Raw genomic sequence first — 16392 nt, forward strand, 5'->3', positions numbered from 1 at the left:
CCCATTAAATGAATAGGGCTTAAGGTAGAATAACATTGGATATGACCGGTAAGTCGATTACAGGTTAGGGGAAGCCTGAATAGGCACTTGCTTCTCCAAGAGGTATTTAAAGCTCACCATAAGTTCTGCCTCTTGAACCACATGTGAAAAAAGTGTTCCAGAGAGTGGGTGCCACCACCGAGAAGGCTGTTACCTGACACTCTGTTGCTTCTGGGGCAACCAACAAGTCCTCCTGTGAAGAACTCAGCGGTTGATTTGGTGTATAAAGCAAAAGGCAGCTGCCTAGCTCTCAAGGTACTGAGTGAGTTGGGGCTTTGTATGCCAACAACAGAACCCGTCCTAGTAGCGAATAGGCAGCCAGCACAGACTTTTTAACCATGGCAGTGGGGTGGCGAGTCCTCTCCAGGTTTCAGTCGGAACCCGTCAGGACTCTAAAGGTGTGGACAGAACTCTAAAGCAGGTATTCACACCTTGAATAGCTCCTTTAGAGTTCTGACGGGTTCCGACTGAAACCTGGAGAGGATTCGCCACCGCACTGACATCGGAGTCACCAGCCTCCGCTGCTTTTACTGTTACAGATGCAACATGCGCACGCCTAGGTGTTCCACTGAGCATCCCAACGACTGCATGCTCCACTGGCTGCAATTTCTAAACCAGCCCTACAGAGATCATCCACCGCTCCCCAGTAATACTAATCACTAACCATTAACTCCCCTTTCGTGACGCCCAGCATCAACTACAAGAGTACAGCCAACAGCGCCACAGAACCCAACAGGTCTTAGTTAGCCACGTCTAGGATTGGACTGTTAAGCTCATTCAACTCCGACTTCCCAACCTGGTGCCTTCGAGAGGTCCAGGCCTCTCATTCCCATCATCCACCGCATGTGGCACAGCAGCTCTAATCTATTTTGGTAGCAACAGCTACGCCGTACCTGGCAGTCGAACTCCTCTGCCCCCGTCCCTACTGCATTGGGAGTTGTGTGGGATTATTCAGCGGGACGGGCCTTTGCTTCTGCAGAGTTCAGACACAGAGTTGAGGTTTATGTTCAGAACTGACCACACGGCTTCCTCCCCACTGACCCAAACAAGGAAGTCGAGGAAGATATTGAAGAATTTCTGCTACTCTGCCCACACAGTGAAAGGCTGCGGAGTACAGTGGTTGGACCCATGTAAGTACTGGTTCCTCTCTATTCGGCCCTGCTTAGGCCTCATCTAGAGTACTGCATCCAGTTCTGGGCTCCACAATTCAAGAAGGACGCAGACAAGCTGGAGCGTGTTCAGAGGAGGGCAACCAGGATGATCAGGGGTCTGGAAACAAAGCCCTATGAAGAGAGACTGAAAGAACTGGGCATGTTTAGCCTGGAGAAGAGAAGATTGAGGGGAGACATGAGAGCACTCTTCAAATACTTAAAAGGTTGTCACACAGAGGAGGGCCAGGATCTCTTCTCGATCCTCCCAGAATGCAGGACACGGAATAATGGGCTCAAGTTAAAGGAAGCCAGATTCCAGCTGGACATCAGGAAAAACTTCCTGACTGTTAGAGCAGTACAACAATGGAATCAGTTACCTAGGGAGGTTGTGGGCTCTCCCACACTAGAGGCCTTCAAGAGGCAGCTGGACAAGCATCTGTCGGGGATGCTTTAGGGTGGATTCCTGCATTGAGCAGGGGGTTGGACTCGATGGCCTTATAGGCCCCTTCCAACTCTGCTATTCTATGATTCTAAGTGGGCCCCCTGGTGGGATGTGGGCCCTTAGCAGGTGCCCAACCATCCCTACCCTTGATGCTGGCCCTGTGCCCAGGTTAAGAGACACAAGACCATGTTCAACCTGCGGCTAACCCAAACCAATACAGCAGAAAGCCAAACCCAGGCTACAAACCACCTATCATGCTAGTTAACCGACACCGTTGAACCACAGTTCAGGGAATATCCATGTGCGCTTAAGACTCGCCTTCTGAGTTTATTAAAAAGACATATTTGCTACACTTAGCAGAACGGGCAGATAGGGATCTAAAAGCTTACTTTGAACGAAGCAACATCTGGGGCTGATAAACAGACCCAGAAGAGAAATTGAGCTTTAAAAAAAAAACACCAGAAAGAAAAGAATTATATATATTACAGAGGGCGTGTGGGGAAGGACCCAACCTCTCCCCCCATCTCAATCAGATAATTAAAATGCCTGCATTAATCACATTTGCAATGGAACAAATCGTTGGGAGCCCTCCTGCCTCTCCTTTCCAGGGTCTGTTATTGTAGCAGGCGAATCCTGCTGCAGTCTGTTTGGTAGAGATAAGGAAACCTTTATCTGACTTGGCAATCTTTATCAGAGGAGAGATCAAGTCCTCTGCTTATCAGCAGCTCAGATCTGCTTCGGCAGAAAGCAAAAACGAAAAACTGGGGGGGAAGAGAAGGAAGAAAACTCCTGCAAAACTTCAGCGAAAATAAATATATATATATATATTTTGCTTTGCGTTCCTATGCGAGTTTTGATTTTGTGTTTTTTTAACAGTGAACGCACACGTGTGCTCAGAACATACATCAACCCAATCGCGCCCAGATCAATTGGCAGGTTTTATCGACTCCCCCGATCTAAAAAGCCCGGGACTGGAGATGCGTGCAAAAGACACACACACATACACCGCTGCCAAAAGGTTTGATCATTTTCTCAATGTGCCCACACTCCTGTGTTTGAAGTTAATAAATGTAACCAGCTATCTCGGGCTGGAATCAGCTCCCTGCCTCTTTCTTTTTTTATATTATTATCAGCTGTCCACATCTATCAAACAGCAGAACAAAAGAGACACAAGAGGACACACACACACACACACACTCACAGAGAAAACAAATACAGCCAGATGCTTCCTGATGTTGCTATGTAGGTTTGTCACAAAAAAGAAAAGGGGAAAAAAACTTGATGAGAGGAAGAATAAATGGAGGATGAGGGCATTTAAAAAAAAGCCTTAGATTTAAGGTTGCAATTCTCTCACTGACTTGCAGCAACCCTAAAAAAAACATTAAAAATAAAATAAAAACCTAGCTATAACAAATTGCCAAAGCAAAAGCCCAGGAGACCATAGAGCGGTTTCAAAAAAAATTAAACCACAGAAAGGCGCCGTAGCTGGATGAGCTGAGATCCTCTTATCTGAGTCACCATCGGCTCCTAGTTACAATCGGACTTTTAATGCCTTAACTCCACGTAGCATCTAAGTTTCAGCCAGAAAGGAAGAGGGATGAAAGCGAGACATGCGGCGCTTAGGACTGGCCTTTGAAAGCTCCTAATCGCGCGAGCAATTACCAGCCGAACCTCCACAGGGTGCTTGCCGCTACTGGTGGCTCTGGACAGGACGATGTTTGGCCAAGGTTGCCTTCGATTTTAAGGAAGGTTGGACCAGCTCATGATTCAACCTTGAAACAAGGGGCAGTAAGGATAAACGATTCCACGGTCATCATACATGCGGACCGCCTCAATCCTCAGCCCTGCTCCCTGTTTCTATGTTTTCTTCGGGGACTGCTCTGGTCCCAAGATCCCAATGTGAGATCATAGAATCATAGAATAGCAGAGTTGGAAGGGGCCTACAAGGCCATCGAGTCCAACCCCCTGCTCAATGCAGGAATCCACCCTAAAGCATCCCTGACAGATGCTTGTCCAGCTGCCTCTTGAAGGCCTCTAGTGTGGGACAGCCCACCACCTCCCTAGGTAACTGGTTCCATTGTCGTACTACTCTAACAGTCAGGAAGTTTTTCCTGATGTCCAGCCGGAATCTGGCTTCCTGTCACTTGAGCCCAGATCAATAATCATCTGAGACATCACCCCCCCCAAAAAAAACCGAAGAGCTTCTGTCTCGGAACCAGAACCAGCCTAAAAAGCAGCCGTGACGCCATCTGATAAAATTGCTGAGATCCGTTCCAACATGGGCTCCAGAGTAGCATCAGAGGCTCTAGAAGCTTTCCCCAACCAGATGCCCCCGGATCTTTGGGGCTACAACTCCCATTCACCCCAGGCAGTGTGGCTAATGGACTTGGAGAATGGGACTTGTAGTCCAAAACATGTGGGAGGGCACCAAGAGGAAGGGGAAAGGCTGGTCTATAGCTCAGCCTAATGTCATTATTGGAGGAGTTGCAGTTGCTCACGAGAGGTGAGAGGCTGGGTGGTGGTGTGGCCCATGTGCTACGTGCCTGCTTGTCTCCTGCCCATCTTGGCCGGGGAAGGTCTGCCAAAAGGGGACATTCAATTCCATTCTGGTCACTCCCCATGTGGCCCTCTGCACTACAACTCCCATCAGCCCAAGCCAGCATAGCTAATGGTGAGGGCTGATGGCAGTTGCAGCTCAGCAATATCTGGAGGGTCACAAATTGCCCACCTCTGGACTAGCGCCATCCACCCTCAAGCAAACATTACATGGCTATGTAATGAAGAAGAAGGACAACAGGGACGATCAGGTGTCTGGAAACAAGGCCCTATCAGGAGAGACTGAAAGAGCTGAGCATGTTTAGTCTGGAGAAGAGAAGATTGAGGAGAGACATGAGAGCACTCTTCAAATACTGGAAAGGTTGTCACACAGAGGAGGGCCAGGATCTCTACTCCATCACCCCAGAGTGCAGGACACGGAACAATGGGCTCAAGTTACAGGAAGCCAGAGTCCATCTGGGCATCAGGAAAAACTTCCTGACTGTTAGAGCAGTACGTCAATAGAACCCATGAACTAGGGAGGTTGCGGGCTCCCCCACACTTGAGGCCTTCAAGAGGCAGCTGGACAGCCATCTGTCGGGTATACTTTAAGGTGGATTCCTGCATTGAGCAGGGGGTTGGACTCGATAGAGGGTCCTTCCAATGCTACTATTCTATGATTCCATGAAGCCCTCTGAAGAATTACAGACCTGTGTCATTCAGGGCCAAACTGGCTGAACGGGTGGTGGCATATCAGCGCCAAGCACTTTGGGAGGAAATGGATGATACACATCTGTTTCAAATCAGCTTCAGGGCAGAGGTTGCCTCAATTGCCCTGGCAGATGCCCTGCACCAGGAGAGAAAGAGAGACCAAAGGAGGATGACATAGCCGACTCTCTTAGATCTTTCCATGGCTTTTAATATAATCAACCATGGTATCTTCTAGACCACTTGCACAAGGCGAGAGTGGAGATGTCCATCAATGAGATATTCCAGTTCTTTTGGGGGCTCGATGGGAGTTGCGTGGCATGTACAACCCACTTTGCATCTCTGAGCCAAGCGGCAGGCTGTTCCCCAAATTCCAGGAACTTTTTTCCCCTGGGGGCGGTGGCGGGGGGAAGCTTCTCCCATTTGCGTAAATTATAGCTGAGTTTGCAAAAATTTGGATATAATTTGTGCAAATTGCTGAATCTTCTCTGCCCCCCACAAGCGCAAAACTCTCAAAAGATCCGCAAACTGGATGGACTTGCTACAGATCAAGTGGGGCGTCGCTGCAGGGACCAAAACCAAGGCCTCAGCTAGACCTTGGCAATTTGCGATGGCTGCCCACACGTTCCACAGTCTTGGGATCAGCCCGAGACCATGGAAAAAGCGGGCCCAAAGGGATCCCCTGTGCGTCGTGTGGATGCCCAGGGATCGCCCCAGGATATCGCCCTTTCTAGCTATGGCCCAAGTCTGAGGGGCTAAGTCTAGGAAAGCCTGTTGATCTCTATCCCCACCCCCCACCCGGCAAAGGATTTCTCTGACATCCTTTGGTGGGAGTAGGAGACATCACCTGGCAGCGCTTCTGCCCCTGCTTCTGGGAAAGCTTCCAGAAGGAAGTACTCTGTGGGTGGTCCTCTGCTGTTCCCAATGTGAACTGTCCTGCAGTTCCCATCCTTGACTCCATTTTCCAATATGCACACACAACTGCTAGGTGAGGTATGGACATCAGAGCAGCCCTGCTGGATCAGACCAAGGGCCCATCTAGGCCAGCATTCGGCCCACACAATGGCCAACCAGATGCTTCATCACTGGCCAGGAGTTGTAGGCCCAAACATCTGGAGGGCCAGAGGTTGCTCAGCCTTAAGGCATGAGATTATTTTCCAACACAAACTGAAAAATTTCTGATGCAAACTACCCTATGCGAATAGTCATAACTTACATGGGAACCTTTTCCAGAAAAAAAATCCAATTCAGCGTTTTCTGGAACACCCACATCATTACTTTTAGATATAGAAACCATCTCAAGATTAGCCATCTCTGTAAAGCAGTAGTTACAAGTAGCAGTATGCACATCCCCAACAAGACAAGTTAGAAGTAGGGCACATGCTTTGTGCATATAGGTCTCCCTGCAATATGCCCCACATCAGGTGCAGGATCAGGTGGGGCTGCCTTTGAAGACGGTTCGGAAGCTGCAGCTTGTGCAAAACACAGCGGCCAGATTGATAACTGGAACCAGAAGGTTGAAGTATATAAGACCCACTCTGGCCTGCTTGCATTGGCTGCCTATACGTTTCCGAGCCCAATTCAAGGTGCTGGTTTTAACCTATAAAGCCCTACATGGCTTAGGACCATAATACCTGATGGAACGCCTCTCCCGACATGATCCTACCTGTACTCTGCACTCAACATCTAAGGTCCTCCTCCAATTGCCTACTCTGAAGGAAGCTCGGAGGATGGCAACAAGGGAGAGGGACTTTTCGGTGGCGGCCCCCCGACTGTGGAATGATCTCCCCGACGAGGCTCGCCTGGCACCAACATTGTTATCTTCTCAGCGGCAGGTCAAGACCTTTCTCTTCTCCCAGGCATTTAACAACATATGCTGAGTTTGTTTGTTTTTAACGGACCCTGGAATAGCTGTTTTTATAAGGATACTGTTGCTTTTATGCTTTTTATGTTCTTAAACTTTGTATATTTGTTTTTAATGTTTACTGTTTTAAACTTTTGTAAACCGCCCAGAGCGCTTCAGCTATGCAGAGGTATAGAAATGCAATAAAATAAAATAAATAAATAAATCCTGCATGACAGGGACACGCAAACCCCGGAGAGCCAACGGAGGCTACAGACAGTTAACACTGGTGATAGGACTCCTTTTAAAACTATCAAACAAATGGCAGCACACAGAAGGCCTAAGAAGCATTTATGTCCACAACAACAAGAAATGCACCAACTAGCTGGTTTAATATACTCCAGCATCTGATCTTCATCTTATCAGTTTCTGTCAATTGCAGCCCCCCCCCCCCCGGCCCGGCTTCAGAGGTCTCCAGTTCTTTCAACTTATCAGCCTTCGCATCAAATATTGGGTGGGGGAGAAGAGAAACATAGCCAAGAACCAAACTAAAAGTCAGCAGATATGTATCGGGAGGGCGGAGATGATCTGACATCTACTTTTAAAAAGAAACAAGAAGCCAGATCTGTCGCTCGGTTACAAGAATCTTAACTCATGCATGCTTTCCTCTCCTTCCAGAGAAAGCAAAATAACAAAAAGAACCCTTTTTGTTTTAAAGAACACCCACATATTTTGCTGTCCTGTGTACTTTTCTGACTGCCATTTTCATGCCAACACACACACACAGAGAGAGACGGGCTCCAGATCTTCTATCTTAAACCCCCTTCATCAGTTTTGGCCATCTCCATCTGGCCCTGGATCAACTTTCCCCACTTTATCATCCCTTCATATCTCAGCCGAAAGCAGAAGAGGAAGCAGCCGGGAGCCAGGAGCTTTCAAGTGCAAGGCAGCTAATGTATTCCGCTGAGCTGCCCAGCCCCGCAAACATCCTCATCCATCTTTGCATCACCTTTGGCTTCCTTATTAAGCGGAGAACACCGCGCAGGGATGACAAGGAAGGAGCTAGAAATTAATGCACAACAGGAGCTCACAGAGACCTAACAACTCTCGCAAGACAAAACAGGGTGGAAAGTTGAAAGGAGGAGCAGGGGTGGGTGGGGAGAAAGATTCCCCCACCCAAACAAGCAGCTTCGCACAAAAGACGCAAGCCGGGTTTGACAATGTCAAGAGGAGGGCCCACAAGGTGCCAGTTTCCCGGGCATCACTTCCATCTTGACCAAACCTGAGATTCGACAGCTTCACGGTCCCCACCCAAGCGCACGAACAGGCATCCCGTATTGGAAAGGATCACACACCCTGCTCCAGATAAGCAGTGGGCCGATTCACACACATGCACAAATGACTTCCAGATCCAGGACGCAAACACTCCTGCAAGAAAAGTACCACACGGATGTGACCGGCGGCTCAACCCACTCATGAGCTTCACCCCACATGCTGTGCAAGAACCAACACAGCTGTTCACACAACCCAGCTCAACATATGTAGATGAAATCCAAAAACATCTGGAGAGCGTGTTCAGAGGAGGGCAACCAGGATGATCAGGGCTCTGGAAACAAAGCCCTATGAAGAGAGACTGAAAGAACTGGGCATGTTTAGCCTGGAGAAAAGAAGATTGAGAGGAGACATGATAGCACTCTACAATTGTCACACAGAGGAGGGCCAGGATCTCTTCTCGATCATCCCAGAGTGCAGGACACGGAATAACAGGCTCAAGTTACAGGAAGCCAGATTCCAGCTGGACATCAGGAAAAACTCCCTGACTGTTAGAGCAGTATGACAATGGAACCCATGACCTAGGGAGGTGGTGGGCTCTCCCACACTAGAGGCCTTCAAGAGGCAGCTGGACAGCCCTCTGTCAGGGATGCTTTAGCGTGGATTCCTGCATTGAGCAGGAGGTTTATTTATTTATATTTATATTTATTTATTACATTTATATACCACCCCACAGCCGAAGCTCTCTGGGCAGTTCACAACAGTTAAAAATAGTAAACATTAAAAAGTATACAAGATTTAAAAAAACATCAGAAAAAAACAGTATAAAAACAACAGTATCCATTTAAAAAACAACAATTCTGGGGTCCATTAAAAACAAACTTAATGTTGTTAAATGCTGTTAAAATGTTGACTGCATTTAACATTTGGACTCGATGGCCTTATAGGCCCCTTCCAACTCTACTATTCTATGATCTACTTTCTGCCCACCCCAATCTAGACCTGGAAGCAACTCTGTCGCAGCTGGGATGCTCTTATGCCTAATGCCAGATAATGTGAGGGAAAGCTGCTTTTTGCACATGCTTAAGGGCACTCATTACTTCACACGTCCCGGGGCTGAACCATAGAGAACTGAAGATTTAGGGGCCAATGATACATGAATTATACTCATAAGAGGTGTGTCCCGTCACCCACCACCATCGGTGGAACCCATAAAATCGACCCAACACACCATGCAATAAACAGGGTCCTGGCTATTCCAGGGTTTATATCCACACTCCTAACCAACAGGTTCTCTTACTGTTGCAATTTTATTCATTCAACAACAAGAATCTGGAGCCACAGAGCAGGGCTACATTACCAGGATCTCTTCTCAATCCTCCCAGAGTGGAAGACACGGAATAACGGGCTCAAGTTACAGGAAGCCAGATTCCAGCTGGACATCAGGAAAAACTTCCTGACTGTTAGAGCAGTACAACAATGGAACCATTTATTTATTTATTTATTTATTTTATATACCACCCCCATAGCTAGAGCTCTCTGGGTGGTTTACAGAAATTCTAAAACTGAGATAAAAACGAGTATACAAAATTTAAAAATTCTAAAACGCAGAACATACATACATAAAGCATTAAAAACCATTAAACATAAACATGTGGGTGATTAAGATGTGCTGCCATATGCCTGGGCAAAGAGGAAAGTCTTAACCTGGCGCCGGAAAGATAGCAGCGTCGGTGCCAGGCGAGCCTCGTCAGGGAGATCGTTCCATAGTCCGGGGGCCACCACCGAAAAGGCCCTGTCCCTCGTTGCCACACTCTGAGCGTCTCTCAGAGTAGGCACCCGGAGGAGGACCTTAGATGTTGAACGTAGTGACCAGGTATATTCACGTCGGGAGAGGCGTTCCGTCAGGTATTGTGGTCCCAAGCCGTGTAAGGCTTTATTGGTCAAAACCTGCACCTAAAGCATCCCTGTCAGATGGGGAGGTGGTGGGCTCTCCCACACTAGGGGCGTTCAAGAGGCAGCTGGACAACCATCTGTCAGGGATGCTTTAAGATGGATTCCTGCATTGAGCAAGGGGTTGGACTCGATGGCCTTGTAGGCCCCTTCCAACTCTACTATTCTATGATTCTACTATGAAAATCTGCTGATGGCATGAAGGTGTCTCCCCCGCCCCTAGAGAGGGAAGCAGCCAATTTCAACAGCGAAAGAAAAAGTCCAGGAAAAAGTTGGATATCGAGAAAAGTTAATGGAAATACAAAGAGCTGGGGGAGGGGTGGGGAGAAAAGGGACTTTTATCCAATTTTTCCAAAAAAAGAAAAAGAAAAGAAAAAAGTTTGCCTTGGCCTTATCAGTAGAATAAATCACCTCAGGCAGGCAAACAGGTAGATGCAGCTTAGTATAGCAATTATTTCCAAGGAAAGATAAAGCAATATTATCACATGGGGGCCGGCCACGCTATCAACACATCTCTCTTGCCTTATCGATGGCTGAGATCAGTTCAGGAAGGAAGGGAGAGAGGGAGGGAGGGGGCGCGCAAAAAAAGCAGGCAAACCTGTCTGTGGAAAAGTCCCAGCAGTTGATATAAAAATCCCCTGTGGTCCTTCCCCCTATACACACACACACACACACACACTACAACAATAATCGTTTTCATGTTTGCCAGAGCTGAAATCATGTCTCTTTTTCCTGGATCAATTTGGGATCCCTCCTTGAAAGAATGATTTGATCCCACAGTGCTATTATGAGCCAGAGGAGGGACAGGGAAAGAGAGGGGAAGTCTAATCTTGCTGTATCTGGAGATTTTTATCTCAAGGCTGCCCAAAACTTATTTGGGTTAGGAAAAGACGTGGAGGGCAAGATAACCGGCAGAAACACAGAGAAGGGGGAGAAGGAATCGCCCTAAAAACGCGGGGGACGTTTGCTTGAGAAGGAAGGGGGAATACAACTCACAACCTTGAAATGAACAACTTCCCAGCGGATCAAGGTGTACTTTGCAACACACACACACACACACACACACTCTTGCCATTTTCAAAAATTAGCCTCAAGGCAACCTAGAACCATTTCTCTTATTCCAGACACTGGAGAGGTTACTGAGAATTTACCCAGAGATACAAGTAGGAAGAATTTGCTTGATCAGTCCTACAGTGGCACATGCAAGCTTTCGAGCTTCATAGAACTCTTTAACTGGTGGGATGGAAAGGGAGGCAAAGTAACCCATTACCAGAATGTTTCCAATGAAGGTTCTGCAGGTACATTAGACCCACCAGAGTCCATGGGTTTCCTTACACCCAGCGCCTAGCACCTGGAGGCGTTTTCCCTGCCGCGTGCTTCCGGCAGGGCAATCCTCAGCTACGCCCCATCAGGCACAAAGACTTCCCCTTTCAATGGCTAGTTCTCAAGCAGCGCATCGCTGGAGCCCAAAAGTAGCATGCGCTTTGACTACGCGGCCACATACAAAGCCTGCGCATATGGAAAGTCACAGATCCCACAACACATTAAAATTAAAGATGCCCACATGAAGGCGCTTTCGGATTACATAACAGTCCATTTTGCCAGAGGAAGAGTGCTGTGAAACTTTTCGATCTACACCCCTTCCAGTAACAAAAAAATATGATCTCATTTCCTTTTTTTTTTTGTATGTACTCCTTTGCAGACATCACCAATGACCAGATTACGCAAGGGGTACAGAAATGCACTCTGCAGATGCTCAGGAACACTGTTATTACAACACCAAATGTCCCAGGACTCAGCAGCGCTGATGTTTAAAACCTGATCCTTTTCTTTCTTTCTTTCCTCCTACCTACCTTTGCAAAAGTCCCTCAAGATGAAACTTCCTAATGTAAGAGATGGGAGTGAGTCAAGCACGAGATAAGATCGCAATTTCAGCCCGTCCCGACAGGGCGATCTTATCAGGACGGGACTTGCAGAAAGGAATATTTTAACGCTCTTATCTCGGCTCTCATCAGGGGTGGCTCTATCGGCAGGGCGATCGCACCGGCGAAGGAGGCGAGGGGGGGAGGAGGGGGGGAGGGAGAGGACTGGAAGCAAAGGGCGCTGCTCCCTCCCCTCCAAAACACAACCAAAGTGGGGGGGGTAGGAGAGGAGAGAATAAATAAATAAATAAATAATGAAACTTCTGCCGCCGCTGAGCCCAACGGAGCCCCTCACCGAGTCGTCTGGCCTGCTGGCTGCAGCTTTGTATTGCCAGAGCGGTCATCGGGCGGGGTCGTGGTTGTCAATTCATGGTGCGCGGAGGACGGGCAAGGAGCGGAAACTGCACCCCCTCCCTTTCCAGGGCAGCTGTCAGAAGGACACCCCCCTCCCCCCCTACACACGCGCCGGCCTCCCACGCGCTCCAGGGAAGCCGGCCGGTGAAGCGGGGCAGCGGCGGGGTGGCAACCAACCCCCGCCCCACCTCGGCTCAAAAGGCTGCCCTAAAACCTAACCTAGCTTTGGAGAGCGGGGGGGGGGGGGAGGGGAGCGGAGAGAGAAAAGCCACGATCTAGGGCTTGCATCGCAGAAGGGGCAGGCACCCCGCCCGGAGTCTTGGCGAAAGGAGAGGATACATACCGCGTGGGGGGGGGGGGGCGGTGTGTCTAGCAACTGGCCCCGAGTTCAAAGGGTCCGGGGCCAAGCCCACTCTCGCCCCTCCCTTATTATCCCCCCCTCACATTTTAAAGCCGGGTCCGGCGGATTCTGTGTATACCAGTGGAGGAGGGGGGGGGGGAGTCGCCCAAGCGGGCCGCGGCGCAAGAAGAGTTCTGGGCGAGAAACATACACGGGGGGGGGGGGACACGACTTGATCAGGGTTGCTATGAAATCCATCCATATGGCAGCACTGAGGCGGAGGGGGGAGAGCGAGAGCGAGAGAGAGAGAGAAAAGACGAAGTCCGGAGCCCTCAACTCCGTGTGCCTACGGAGTACTGGGAGGGGGGGGGGTGTAGGGAAGAACTTTGGTTGAATATGGGGGGGTTACTGCTGATTCTGTGCTGGAGGGGAGGAGGACCCCCCCCCCAGCGCAAATGACTTGAGAGACTTGGCCAGGGGAGAGAGAGAGCGCGGCGCGTGTGTGTCCGTAGATCGGCGCGAATAGGGGGGGGGGGGGGAAAGAGAAATGAAGTTGTGGCGGTGAGGGGGGGAGAGAGGCGCTCACGTTTGATCTGCCGGGGGTTGCTCTGCTTCCTCCTGGACATCGCGGGCGGGCGGCGACGGCGGCGGCTTCGTCTCCCTCCGGCGGCTGCAGAGTCAGGGCGGCGGCGGCGGCGGCGGCGGCGAGGGGGGGCGGCCGGCACGCGGCTCTCATGCCCGCCCGGCGCTCCCAGGGCTGGGCGACGAGCGAGCCAAGGCGACCTGGCCGGGAGGAGGAGGTTCGGCGGCTGCTGCGGCGGCTCCTCCGCCTCCTTCCCGTCCGCCGCTCGGCGCTGCTTCCCCGCGTCTCCGTCTCCGTCGAGCGGGGCTGCTTCGCCTGCGCGTCTTCTTCTTCTTCTTTTTTTTTCCTCCTCGCTCGCTCTTTCTTTTTTTTTTTCTTTTCCCCCTTTTTTCTCAATGGAACCTGAAAATGTATCAAAGCCGCGGCTGAACGTTCCAAAGGGGCGTGGCCGGGGGGGGGGGCCGAGCGGCGCCCGGCCGCGGCTGCTCATAGGGCGGCCGCTCGGGCCACGCCCACCGGATAAGGTGGATACAAGAGGAAAGGGGAGGGGCGCGAAGGGAGGCTCGGAGCGGCGCCCGAGGTGGGCTTGCCCGGCCTTCTCCCAGCTCGGGGTGGCTCTCCTCCCGCCCCCTGCCCTTTCACAACAACCCTGCGAGGTTGTCACTCTTAGTGTAGGTAATTATTATGCAAAACAGAAAAGTTCCCAATAACAACACAAAACAAATAGGCAAAGTACAAGAGACTTAACAGAACTGCACTAGACAAATAAATTTATTTAGTGTTTATAAATAAAGCACTTGATGGTACATAATTAATGTCAATTAATTTTATTCAATGCTTATAAATAAAGCACTTGATGGTATATAAACAATCATACCAATGTCATTTGAACTATAATTGTCAATGGTCAAGTGCAGTTCTGTTACCGTATTTCTTTGATTGTAAGACGCCATCGATTGTAAGACGCACACTAATTTCAGTACCACCAACAGAAAAACAACAACCCTAAGACACACCCGCGATTCTAAGACGCACCCAGGGCCGGTGCTACCATAGAGGCCACTCAGGCGGCCGCCTAGAGCGCCAAGCTAAGAGGGACGCCACGCGCAGCGCAGCACTCACGCGCGTTGGCTGTGAGCCGGCCCGCCCAAGGATTCAGCTGGGCCTGGGCGGGCGAGATGGCACCCTGTGCCCGCCCAGCTGAAGCGAAGCCAGGGACGCTGGGGTGGGGGTGGGGCGGCTCCACGTTCGGACTTCCGGAAAGCACCCGGAAGAGAGAGAGAGAGAAAGAGAGAGAGAGGGTGAATGGGGTCTTTGAGTGAATGCATGTGTTCATGTGTGTGTTTGGAGTGAGTGATGCTGAGTGTGTGTGTGTGTGAGTTGGGGGGGATGATTTGGAGGTGATATTCCTATTAAATAATGCATTTTAGACCCATAGACGTTCCTTTCCAATTTGTTTGCTATAATTGGCGTGACGTATTTCTTGCACTTTAAAATAAATTTAGCACTTTCAAGTTTTGTGCTTCTTATTTTTTCCAGGAAACATATGTTCTTAAAAATCAAAGTTGGCATTTTTGGGGGGTGGGTGTTGAAAGTAGCTCACCTTGCCTAGGGCACAAAATAGTCTGGCACCGGCCCTGGACACACCCTATTTTTAGAGATGTTTATATGGGGGGGGGGGGAATTGTGTCTTACAATCGAAGAAATAGGGTAGGTCTCTTGGATCTTGTCCATGTGTAAGAAATAGCAGGCTTCATCTTAGGAGAGGCATTTTGTGTGCTTGTGTGATGTGCGTGCGTGTGCTCTTTTAGGACAGTACTTATGGCTTTTGTAACCACTTTGAATAAAAATACATTTTTTGAAAACAAAAACAAGTCTACCTGATTAAACAGGGAGCACCTTTTTAGTCAACTAACATGTTTTAGGGCGCAATCTTATGCATGTTTAGACAGGAAAAAGTCCTACAACCCCAGCTTTCCCCAGCCAATGGAACGTTTTCCTGTCTAACTGTGCATAGGATTGCGTCTTAGAACATTTTAATTGACTAAAAAGGTGCCCCCAATTGGCTGAGTGCAGTTCCGTGTCCCCTCAGGTTGCTTTTCTTGGGGTGCCTTGCTGACTGAGGGCTGGCAAGTGGCATTTAGACAGAGAGCTTTTGGAATTATTATTATTATTATTATTATTATTATTATTATTATTATTTATTAATTAATTTCATTTGTATACCGTCCAATAGCCGAAGCTTTCTGAGCAGTTTACAACTATTCATAGAAGAATAAAATACAGTATAAAAAACAGAATAAAAAATTACATTTTTAAAAAACAACAACAACAACACAATTTAGACAGCTAAAAATGGGGGCCAGGGGAACACTCTCACCTCCACCGAAGAAGCTTGCTTTTTGCGGCAGCTACGTTGTCATGTTCTTGGCAACAAGCAAATAACTTTTTCTTTTAATTTCCCCAGAGTTTCAAACCTTTTGAACAAATAGAGGTGCTGCGTTTTATTCTACCATGGTATTGTGGCTTTTATCTACTGTGTTCTGCTGCTGTTCTAATTTGTTGACATTGGACTGTGTTTATTATTATTATTATTATTATTATTATTATTATTATTATTTTAAGGTGCAGGATATAAATTTAGGAAATAAATCTATAATGATAAAACGGGATGCGTGTTTGTCTGTCCGTCCATCCATCGGCACCACAGCACCAAGAATGTGAAACCAAGGCACCTGCACCTTGGGGTTAATTTGTTTATAAAACACGTTAATTAATTCAAATGTGTCAATGTGGTTGACGGCTGCAATAACGTTGTCAGCCACAAGGGGCAGGCGTCCCTAACCAATGCATAGCTTTGCAGTCCATACAGGTTGAAGCCAGGCTGAGGGGCACAGTTGCCCCCCCCCCCCCCGCCCTGCCCCATGCTGTAGGGCAGCCCCTCCTCAGGAGAATGAGGAGGGGCTGATGGGGTCCATCATGGCAGTGCCCGTACCTGAGGTGCCGGCAGGTGTGGCCTCATTCAGACGGGGTGCGGGCACAGTGTGCTCAGTTCTGACAACGGTGTGAGTTTGCTTGAAGGCCAACCCATGTAAAACCGGGTCCATTTGCTAGCAGTAAATCATGAACAGGTTAGGCCTGAAACCAACTGTTGCAGAGTGAGCATGCTCATCTTCACGGTGACAGGCAACCCATGTTCCCCCCACTCCATTCCCCCTCACCACAGTTTTCTGTCTCCACCTCACCCCCA

The 16392-nt window shown here is 49.0% G+C and overlaps 1 protein-coding gene across 1 annotated transcript in view; it reads right to left on the minus strand.

Annotated features, from left to right (window-relative positions):
* The window catches only part of ZFPM1 (zinc finger protein, FOG family member 1), a 129033-nt gene extending 115639 nt beyond the window's left edge, over positions 1-13394 (minus strand). The window contains exon 1 of the mRNA XM_063141289.1: positions 13146-13394. Coding sequence (XP_062997359.1) covers positions 13146-13185 — 40 coding nt within the window. The 5' untranslated portion in view covers positions 13186-13394. The remainder of the gene's footprint in view (positions 1-13145) is intronic.
* Between the last annotated feature and the right edge of the window lie 2998 nt (positions 13395-16392).

This window comes from Elgaria multicarinata, chromosome 14 (assembly GCF_023053635.1).
Source record: "Elgaria multicarinata webbii isolate HBS135686 ecotype San Diego chromosome 14, rElgMul1.1.pri, whole genome shotgun sequence".
NCBI classification, from domain to species: Eukaryota; Metazoa; Chordata; class Lepidosauria; order Squamata; family Anguidae; genus Elgaria; species Elgaria multicarinata.